Source organism: Atractosteus spatula, chromosome 8, assembly GCF_055471065.1.
Source record: "Atractosteus spatula isolate fAtrSpa1 chromosome 8, fAtrSpa1.hap1, whole genome shotgun sequence".
Classification (NCBI taxonomy): domain Eukaryota; kingdom Metazoa; phylum Chordata; class Actinopteri; order Semionotiformes; family Lepisosteidae; genus Atractosteus; species Atractosteus spatula.
In genome coordinates this window covers 27,706,570-27,718,405 of record NC_142713.1, presented here as the reverse complement: position 1 = coordinate 27,718,405, position 11,836 = coordinate 27,706,570, and the positions used below count along the sequence as shown (strand labels likewise).

At 36.5% G+C, this 11,836-nt stretch overlaps 1 protein-coding gene across 1 annotated transcript in view; it reads left to right on the top strand.

Annotated features, from left to right (window-relative positions):
- Positions 1–2,767: 2,767 nt before the first annotated feature.
- LOC148829342 (leucine-rich repeat-containing G protein-coupled receptor 5-like) overlaps positions 2,768–11,836 on the top strand; it is a 98,474-nt gene continuing 89,405 nt past the window's right edge. The window contains exon 1 of the mRNA XM_088924143.1: positions 2,768–2,973. Within this exon, the coding sequence (XP_088780269.1) occupies positions 2,768–2,973 (206 nt within the window). The remainder of the gene's footprint in view (positions 2,974–11,836) is intronic.

The window sequence follows — 11,836 nt, the reverse complement described above, 5'->3', positions numbered from 1 at the left end:
CGTGACCAGCAGAGGAATCCTACTCCATTGGGCCCCTGAACAAGGCCCTTACCCCCAACTGCTCCAGGGGCACTGTATAAATGGCTGACCCTGCGTTTTGACCCCAAGCTTCTCTCCCAGTCTGTGTGTCTCATGAAGAGCAAGCTGGGGTATGTGAAAACAAATTCCTAATACAAGAAATTGTAAATGGCTGATAAAGTGATCTTATTTACTTCTTTTTTAAACCCCTCTGCGGGGAAGGTCCACACTCTTGTAAATGGCTCTTAAGGATAACCTCAAAAGTGAATTTAAAGTGACCTGACTGGTTTAAGGAAGTCAGACCAATGTCAGTGCTGACCAAATCAATGAATATGAATGTCTCTCTGAAGATGGTTAGTAGTTACACATGCATAGGGAGCTGGCATGGCAAAACCCTACCAAATATCGAGGTTATTTCTGTCACTAAGGGTGATACAGCCCCCATATTGATGATGGGGAATCATAGCATGAAATTGTTACCATATGCTACACATCACCACACTTTACTGCAGGCATTTCAGCCATCTAGCATGAATCTGACTCAAGTGAGAGCATTTCATCTGACCAGATTCCATGTCATCAACAGCCATGTAACCATGCTAGGTGTTGCAAGGCAGTCACAGAGAGCACAGCAGCTGATCAAACAGAGCACCTGTTCTGGCAAAACTCCACAAGAACAACAGAATAACAAACACAACACAGAAGGAGCCCCAGCCCCGCATTAAAACTCAGGAGCAACAGGCAGGGAGGCACCACCACACCACCGTGTCAATCATTGTGAAAACCACTATGCCATAATCACACATCCTCAAAGTCATGAGAGTCCCTTCAACTTTATTACCCTTAAATATCATAATTGCAATTTAGACTGCTGAACCATTAAAGATTTAGAAACAAGGAGAGGCAGGTGTTCAGTTACAAATAAACAGAAATATAATATACGTACAACCCTTTCAAAAATCATCTATTTTTCCACAAAAAATCTCCAATTATAATACATCACCTTTGTTCCACGAGCAGTTTACAAGTGTACTTAACATGCACACAGAAAGATCTGTAAAGAAAAAATAGAAATGCCCTACCAATCAGAGATACACAGTTGATAATTTGAAAAAAAAAACAGCCATCAGATCAAAACGGAGACCAACACCTGTTGCTTTAGCTTCTATAATTATATACTGTCCAGCTCTAGTTTTTCACACTAAGGCTGGGAGTTGCCCATTACTGTCACCTGGAGTGCTGCTTAAATTACTCTAGTTAAATGATGAAAAGCACAAGACAAAAGAACGTCTGTATCCACTGAAAGGTTAAGCTTTTCTTAATCTGTGACAGCAGTCTTTTTTATGGGTTTTGCTGCTTCAGGCAGAGTGCGACAAATGATTTCCTCATAAACTCTCATAAAGGTGAGATAAAAATCTCACCTTTAAGTGATTTGATTTTACAATCAATACAGTTGTGTCACTTGTGTAGTATAATGATATACTGTATGCTACTGTTCGATGTACACTGTATTATGCATAGCATTTCCTACAAACACTTGGAAAGACACATCAATACCGTGACAAAAAACGTAAGGGAAAGAGAAGGGAGAGTGTGGGTGATATTATTGCAGTGATGTCCTTCCAAATGCAGTTTCATTGACTATGAAAATACTTCCTGGGAGCCTAAACAGAAAAACACGAAGCCTATAAAAACCTGGATTTCAAAAACAGTTGATAGTCGTCCAAAACTACAGTGATCAAATTTCTCTGGCGTATTAGTGCTAGGAATAATTTCGACCATATCCTACCATATCCTATGTTTAGAAAAATGCATTTGTGTAATATTTGCCTCCTATTAAGATAACAGAACACCATACAAGATATTGTATATGTTTTTATATGTTAGACACCTCTACCACACTGTGCATGTACAGTATACTATGCAGTACGTGTATACATTGAAAGGACGAATGAATCTCTTATAAGAATAAACGATGTGTTAATATTTCAAATGTTTTGACGTGTTTCAAAACCTTAACACAGTTTGCATCTTATAAGAACTGGGGAAAGCATTGCACTCTGGTTCTCGTAAACCGTTTTAAAGGATTGAATCTTCCTGCTGTGTTCTTAAGACGATAAAAACCTCCCGGTACATAGCGGGTGATTAATATATTTTCATAAATCAAAACCAGCCTTAGCTTTTGGGTTATCAGTATTCAAGAAAAATCCATACTGAAGTTTAAAATGAAGTACAATCCAGTAAAATGAGAGCAAAGAAAACGGCGATGTACTAGTTTAAGGCAGAGCTACACAACAGAAGAGCTGACAGTTCTGAAATATTTGTAGTTTCAATATGCAAAAGACGTGTTGATGCTAAGTTAATATTTTCCGTACAGAGACAGCATTGGGAAGGGAGGTAAATCACAACAGCTGTAACCCTTAGGTTCTCTCCAGCACATTGCACTGACTCAAACTTGCAACTGATCAGCGCGCTCTTTCTCCCCTAACACACAACTTGGATGGGTTTTGAATGGCAGTGAGTGACGTCACCAAGAGCGGTGTTCAGGCAAGACTGTTTAAAGCTGTGAGACTTGGAATTTTACACACATAGTCACAAGAGACACTGCCCTAGCTGCCCAGGTTTTCCGCAGGAATGACTGCTTCCAAATACTAAGATTTGCACGGTTGTACCGAGGACATTTAAAGAGACGCGCTAGCTTAGTCAGGTTGGCGGAGAGGATACTTGACAGTTCTCAAAAACTGCAGAGATGTTGCATCCTTGCACAGTTCTGGTCATTGTAAAGCTGCTGCTGTTGGTGGCAGATTGTGGAGGGACAGCGCAGACCGGGGCTCGACACAGCGACTGCCCGTCCCGTTGTCACTGCGAGGAGGATGGCATGCTACTGCGGGTCGACTGCTCGGACCTCGGGCTCACGGCTCTACCGGCTAACCTTAGCGTCTTCACTTCGTACCTGTAAGTTTGACTGAGTAATGCACATGGCGCTCTCCGAAAATCGTCTCCCTTTCTGCCTTGAGAGAACTGTGTCTATGCCGTGTGTCGGAATTCAGCAAGTCTTTTTCAAGTTCCTAAAAAGTTTTATTGCTTATTTAAAATCGCTTGATGATCAGCAAATGGATCAAAAAATCCATTTGACCGTAATTATTGTACCTTCTATATTTTATTTATTGTATTTTATAGTTCTTTAGTTATAGTCCGTATCAATTAGCAAATCACGGGCATTGATAAGACTTATAATTATTATTATTTATTTAATCATACGTTTTCTTAGTTTCTTTTAAGGGAACAAGAACAAGTGGCTCAAATGTCATGTAATTGCAGAAGATCACAATCCATGTTGCAATTGAATGTATTTTAGTATCATGTTTTAGCGTAAATATGTCATGATTCCACTGAAATAAGAGAATGCGGCAATGATTGATATCGTTACAGGTTAACAGCGAGCAGGTCATATAATATCATAGTTTCAAGAAGAAACCGCAGTTTGGTGTGAATTATGAAGACCAATTCTTTAAAAGTATACAGATTTTCTTAATAGTTTTAAGTGCAGAGAGCTGAATTTCTGACTGAATTAGGGCGAATTAAAAACAATACAACTTTTGGCTTTACTTCATAATAGTATTTGTTGTAGCAAATGCAGTCTATTCTAACGTTTAAGTGAAAGAAATATTGTACAGTAATATATTACATATGTAGTATTGCAATAGGAAATGACTTGGTCATAGGAAATGTGCATAAATGCGTGTTTCCTATGTAATTTCCTATTGTGATTTTTAAAATAATCATAACTTTGATTTAGAGATCAAAAACTCCAAAAATCCTGAGTGCTGTGGGCTACTGCTGAAACTGTAAGGATTTATTTGCTGGTGAGATGGGTGAGAGGATATTGAGAACAATGCAGTTAAGCAGTGACAGTTTTTCATAAGTAGCCTTGTTTTGAAAAAAAAAAGGGAATAACTTTCATTTTTTATTTTTTTCTTTGTTGAATTAAACATAGGAAAAAGCAGTGTTTTGAATCTCAATACAAACATTTACTACCAAAGTAGATACAGTGTAGAGTCAATAAACAAACACTTGGCTAAATACTGTACTACTCAGTTCACAGTATCATTCCTTTCATCTGGGGAAATTCAACACGGTGCATAAAAATTTAGCAACAAACCAAAAATAGAAAGGTTGATTGCTCCAGAAGCTAAACTTGGCAATAGATAAACCAGCTAGCACAAGAGTAACAAAGTTTAACCCACTTTTAAATAGCCACATCCTTGGGATTTCTTATGAAACACTCACAGGATTAAATCCCTCACCCTCGTCCTTAATATTCAGTACAAGAGAAGCAAGGTACCAGTTTGAAAGACATATGTTTGTGCAGGGTGGAAGAACAACTTTTGGAAAGTGTTGAGACATGTGTCATCAGCTGCTTGAAGCGCTTAATGTGTAAAATGTTTTGGATAAATAAAATGTCTGTGAAATTAGACGAAAGTCAATGGTGTACCATACTGTGCAATGCACTGTCTGGTTTCAGAGTGTTGAATTTTAGCTAATCATTGCACATGTGTGGATTTAAATGTGTGTGCATTTAAAGCAACCAGAAAAATCAGAAAATACTTAATAAAAATGATTGCAGACTAATATAGTGCCATTGTTTCTAATGATTTATATATGTATATAAAGATAATCTGTCAATTATATTGGACTTTGTTTAAATCCATCAATGGATTTGTTCATTGTAATTTAATCCATACTGACGCAGGGCAAGCCACAGGTGCTGACTTTCAGAATTACAGTGCTGATAAGGAATGAATTGGGTGTTTTAGATAACTTCAGATTTCTAGTATGTAATATGATCCTTAATGTTATTCTCAAAGTTCAATTAGAAACAGTGCTGTGAATAAAAAAAAAATAGAGCCATTAAAATGAGTTTGAAAATAGGGTTTGCCATTATAGCACTGATAAGGGGTTTTAGGAGATGTCCAAGAATCTCCTTTGTTCGTTTATTCAGTGGTGTACAGTTTACTGTCGTTGTAGTCTGTTCTCTTCGTTTCTAACAGTGGAATACACGGGGGTCTCATCAATGCAGTTAACCTTTCCATTACGTTTTCGAGTAAACAAAATATAAAGTGATCATCAAAAGCAAACAATCTGTCAAACATGATTATTTTGAGTGGACTGGAGCTCTTGATGAAAACTGTGTTATATTTATGAGAAGCTCAATTTTCAGGCAGCGTGTGCAAACTGAGAGCAGAAATAAAATATTTCTACTGTACATGTGGTTTAGTTGACAGAAAGATGTGAAACAGTGGTCTAATGTTTACCCTGTATCATCTTTCCATAAAACACTGAAATATTTTAATATATTTTTTACAAAAGAATAACAATTCTTCCTTAGAAAGTTAGCATAAGTTTAAAATGTACTATTGCGCACAAACGATTAAATTATAGACCAATTAACTCTTAATTTATTAGTTTTTACTATTTTACATAGAATTATAATTTCTTTGTTGTTCTTTCAAAAAGAGTTTTTGACATACATACCTCCATTAGCAGCAATACCGCTTTAATCTTTACTGAAATACAATGTTAGAAAAATAAAAAATAATGCAATAAAGCACAAGCTTTTCAATTTACAGATGCCATTTATAATCACTTTTAAAACAGTGTTGTCTCTCAGATTGAGTCAAACTTCACAACCGGTAGGTTTCTTTGATGTTTTTAGTCACAAGGTTGTAAACAGAAAACTGCAGTTTTTTTTCAATGTCATCTAGTCTTATTCATATTAGCTGTTTCTCATAAGAATGGACATTAATAAAATTAATATGGTAATTGATGTTTTGTACAAAGTTTCCTCTGTCTGTTTGACAGACAGATTGACAGTGAAACCATAAGGCCCCGTGTGTGGAGCCACTATAGAAAGAGATCGTAGGTCCAGGACATGTACAATCTGGCTCATTATTCGGCAAACGGAGGACAATTGCTTTGCCCAAATCAGTCAGCATCCAACAGAGAACGCGTGCATGAATTGAACAGAGAACTTTGGAAGCCAGCTGTGATCATTGGTTCAAAACTGTGTCTGCTTCATGTTTAGTCCCATTCATGTCACTTCTAGACTGGACTTAGTAAGCGGTAGTTTTTCTTGTAGTGCAAATGTGCTTTTTCTTATTTCTTGTCACATGAGATTTTTAATTGGTACTGTATTTACCTGAATGTGATAAAGAATGTTAATGTTTCATCACAAACATTTCACATTTGCATCCAATATTTTGTTGTTTTTTTTAACTTGGGAGATATGAAAAAATGCAATTCAGCAGTCTTTATATTTTTCCCCTTTGACAAATTCAGTTTTTCAGCTATTAGGCGCGTGAATTCCTTTGCATTCTTTAAAAAGAGGGATAGAGGTAAGTAGTTTTTAATTGGCAGAAAGCACAGCAGACTGTTATTTTAGCGAGGTTTCATCTCAAATCAGCACTCCTTGTTTGTTCTGATGTAGGGAGTGTCTTATGTTGTCAGGGAGGAAAAACAGTATTTTCACAATTCTGAGACAAAGAAAAAGGATACGTGTCTTAGCCCATCTGCCAACAAAGCAAACTGCCTTTGGCAAATGCAGGATTATTATCAAAGAAGTAAAAATATTTCATTATATGCACAGCATAAAAGATGTAATGACCAGAGGTACAGTACTGTATATGGATCCAGAGACAACTGAGTTGTGCTTCAGAATTACAAACTTCACAACTGAAAATTGTGGCTTTTTTAGCTGTTTTCAAAAAAAAGAAAAGTGCAAATCAGTACCTTCACTGGTAGATGTGAACATATATTGGCTGGGGAGAATTAATTTTTGATTACTTTTTCTGTATTGTGGTAGTTGAAAAAAATATTATTAATTATAATCCATCTTCTAACCACTTCTTCCAATTCAGGCTTTCAAGAGAGCCGGAGCCTGTTCTGACAAGGAAAAGTCACATGGCAGGGTACAACCTATACTGGACGCCAGTCCATTGCAACATATAGCAGTATTAAATATCAAATTCATTTGATGTTGTTGTGAAGCTCTAAGGTACCCTACACCTAATCAGAAATGTTATGGTAGAGTATGATGAGCACCGTATATATGAAAATGAAAGAACTGTTATGTGGTTTGTCAGAAGACCTGACATCAACATCACTATAAAGCATTACTAAGATCACAAGAGTCAATAACAGTCAGGTCTTGAAGGTTTGGAGCCCATCTTATACAGCTTCCAGCTTGAAGTCCATTTTGAAGATTCTTGTTCATTTTTACAGCAGCATTAGCACCCTATAGTCCGATCTCATCAGATTTCTGAGGTTACGGCAGGGCCACATCAGAAATGTGTTGGAAGACCTCTAAGGAAAATCAAGTTGCTGTTGAAGTGGTGTTGGTAGACCAGTAATTCGATTACATTAATTCAATTAATTTCCAAACTTGTCTTCTACTCCCAGAGAATATTAGAATACTTCCAAGAATACTACGTGTTTTGAGTGATTTTGTTTCAGTTTAGGTAGAGAGATTTTTCTTTACTGTTGGATTGCAGTAGTTCCAGCTAGATTGTGTGAAAAACAGTACCAGTTAACATACAGTACTGGTGTTTACTTTTTAGTTTTGTGTTTACGCAATAGGAGAAAACAGACAAGACGCGAGAGTGATAATTAAAAAGAAAGCTCTTTAATACACATACTGTATCATGTGAACATTGGATTTCCCAAATAAAGGATCAGCCTGACCCCAGTTTTATCATAGTTAAAAATAAACTGAAGGACAGTAGGTAAGTTCTTTGTATTACTCTTATATCAGAATACAATTTATAACTAAATTATTTTAATTTATTTTTTGAATATATTCATTATATACTGTTACGGAACAAGTAAGGTTTATTCCATGCTGAAAAGAGAAAAAAGAAAACTTAACGTTTCAGCCGTGGAGCCTTCTTCAGGTGTGAGAAAGACCCTATGTTATACTACAGTATGTTAATAATAAAGCTAGTAATGCTTTAACAGAGTTCACCTTGTGAGATGTCTCTTTTCCAAAGGTGACAATCTCTTTGGTCCTGATGGGTTCGACCCTGTATCATATCACTAACCTCCTGTGACAGGGGTTCCCCGGCTGATGAAGCACAGCTGGCTGAGAGCCATTCATGCAGGATGGGAGTAGCTGACCATCAGTCTCTTGGCTCTTGGACTCCCAAGTGTTTTTTAGGCACTCAGTCCTGTCCTGAGAAACTCAACACCCTTCCAATCAGTGCTGAAGCCCCAGTTTGCCGGTGTGCTGTCTGTGGGTGACTTGAAGATAAGTGGGTCGCAAGTCTGCACACAGGGCCTCATTCTTCCCTGTGTGTGGCCACAGGGTTTATAGCTGCAGGCTGTGACATGAAAAGCACACAGTTGAAACTTCCAAAGTGAGTGGGTGTTTTAAAATGTATAAAAATTATTGGAGATCCAGATTTTGGGGAAAAAATATATTATAGAGGTGATTATTGAAAAAACAAAGACATAGTTATTGATGGGTTGCAGATTAGATCAATCTCTCAGTTGAAAAATTTTAGTGATTTATTTAAAGTTAGTTTAGCTTTTCAAAGTTGCAGTATGTGCAATATAGACTTTGATCCATCTAATTCTTGTCTTATTTTTTATGTTTTTTAAGACCGATTGTTGTTGTGTTTTGGTTGCTGAGGTTTCTAAGTGTATTCTTGACAAAGGTCGGTATCATAGAAGCAGGGTATCTTGAAATTTATCCATATCTGAATCCTGTTTTGGAGCCTAGATTAGATTGTATTTTGTCTTTTAATTGGATCTCATTTTTCATTGTGCTTTATGTAATCTTGTTTGACATTTATTATGATGTGCAGCACTTTGCCATATTTCTGCCATGAAGGAAACTACAGTATATAATGTAATGACTATACAGTATAATGCTACTGTTGTTGGTACTTCAGTTGTGTGAACTAGATATTTGGAGCCCCTGTAACGTCAGTGCAAGGGGCCCACCACCATAAACTACATTATAAGTTATCAAAACAGAGATACTTACTTATTATTATTAAAAACATATTATTATGCTTAACATTTGGTTAAAGCACCAATAAGCAATAAGCAGAGTGCTTAGTTTCTGCTTATTGAGTGATGATGCTGAACCATTCAATTTTCTGCTATTCCATAGCTTGTTTTCTGCATTATAAACTGTAAATGAATTTTGACTGCAGTCTTATCACCTTATTTGGACTCAACTGTATATGTTTGTTACAGGGGGTTTGTGTTATTCTGGTATATGGACTTGTAGAGTTCCTGACATTTTTTCCAACCATGAAATTCGGAGTTTGCATGACAACATTGATGAAACTCTTTGTTCCCTTACTCTTTCTGTCCCATAGTATCAGATGTCAATGTCTTGTTGATACAAGACTTTCTCACTTCCAAACTGAAGACAAACTGAACTGTGGTGACAAGTGCACATAGTGATAAATGCACTGTATATCAGAAACACATTAGTCATTCCAGCAGCTGAAATTAACAAATCTGAGTGGGCTGGTGATTTCTAAATGAAATTCCGGTGTTTTCTAATTCATTTGAAGTCTTGTATTCTGCTTCTCCCCCCTTCATGGGAAAAAAGCAAAATATTAATGGATTTCGCAACTTGTTACTGTCACTAATTTCAAAATCAAGAACACTTCCTACAAGGTTAAGGGAACCCCAGGAGGAAAGAAGTAAAATTCAGAGTAGTTTAACTTGTTTTTTAATCCCATTTAAATAACTAAAAGGCACCATCATTCATTGTTTCTGGATACTTATGGCATGATACGTATTTCCATGATTTCAGAGGCTTGATGCCTTTAAGAGCTATCCACCTGGGCTCTTCCTTGTCTTCTTTAAGTTGTCTTAGAAAGTAAACTTGAAAGATTGCAGGTGACTTTGTTCTTTCCACTAGCTGTCCTACCAAATCCATTAACAGTATTTACTTAATGGCTCTGAGCAGTAGAGAGAGTGACTTCATTTGTTTTACAGTTTTGAAGTCTCTGCGGGTTGTCTTAGAAGTCTATTCAATTAATTAACACTGAAGCAACAATCGGAGCTTCTTTCTGCCTTCCTTTGGCAGGATTAATGGATTCTGGCATGATTTGTACATCCAACAGCAAAACCTCTTGCTGGGAAAGCCGGCAAGCTTGACTAATTCCCAGCAGTCCAAACTTCACGACTTTATTTTGAGCTTTTAAGTTTGACTGGAGATTAAAGGTAATGCCTTCATGCAGCTGGCCTCTATAACTGTGACATTTTTTTCCTTTCACTCTTTTTTATCATTAGATAAAACCATTTTATTGAATCCGTGTCTATGAATCTTTACCAGCAGATAGCAAACAGTTTCAGACAAGTTCTAATTATATATTAAATGGCTCTTTAACAATCACATGTATTTCTTGATTTCCTCACAGTTCAAACTTCAGCGTCATTATATTTCAAAATTTGTTATGAACCTAACTTGCCTAGATTTAAGACTTGCACATTTTGGCTTTTTGGCTTGGTTTTGGTATTCTTTCTTTTTTGATAAAACACAGTGGCGAAAATATTGGGGGTAATTTGGCAAACGCGTTGTACTGTATGTGTGCCCTCATTAGTCACCAATCTTCTGGAAAGACCTTGAAAAAAACAATTTTGGAAAACCTTTTAGCACACAGGATAAAATATTTTTGGGGAGGGCTTGTCGCACTTTGCTCTGTTACCACAGATTGGGGACATTTAGACTTCATGCATACATTGGCCCTGCTAAACAGCAGTGTGACAAACAAGATTTTTTTGTCTTTTTATTAGATTTATTTTGTTGTCGGAGCTTCAATGCATAATTAGTGAAAAGAAAGCTGGCAGGGTGGCGTTCACGAATGTCTAATTAACAGCTTAGGTCTTACAAGGAAGGCTTAGAGAAACGGCATGAAATGCTGCAGCTTCATTGTCATTCCACTCGATTGGTTTGTTAAAAGTCAGCTGGGCTTTGGCAGCGTTCATAAAGGGAGGGCTCAATAGATGTTTTGTATTGCCCACTAAAGTGAGAGAAGGCAACCATTTCATTTTCAAATGGGCAGCTGCAATTCAGTGCTTTAAAGAAAGCTATGCTTTCCTGATAATATGTCATAATTGATTGTAAATAATGGTAGTCCAATCCCAATTTTCATTTTTATGGGGAACGTTTAAGACGTTAAAATTTCTTCAGCGATTTTATAGATGTCTTCATCAATTGCTTGCTTCGATGTAACTATTCAGATCATTTAGCTGAGAATTTAAATGACTTGGAAAGCCCTTCCTTTGAAATGCGTAATAACTAAGATCATAGGTGTATGCAGTGTAGAATAAAGCTTAGAGTCCATTTTTGAGGAATGAGGGAAAATGCAATAACAAGATCTGACTCAATCCTAATGTCAAGGAAATGACAGTATCATTAAGGAAACCTCATCCACACCATAACGATGAGACGTTTGATAATGATATATCAAATGATTAGTATTTGATACACATAATGGAGATATTTACTGTGGTACTGTACCAAGTTAGGGCATTTCATGCAGACTCACAATGTCTTTAATAATTGGTTCTATTTAGTCGGTGCGATCCATTACATTTTGAAAAGATTTTAGAATTGAAATATTTAGAAGATTGTAATTTGAATGGATATGTTGCTCTGGCACTTTATATATCTAAATTGTTGTTTCTAGAAAATCCTACATTTATTTGATCAAATGTTGATATTTGTGTCAAAGTACTATGCAGAATTTCATATACAGATAGTGATATCAACATTATAACTGGATTAAAACACGGC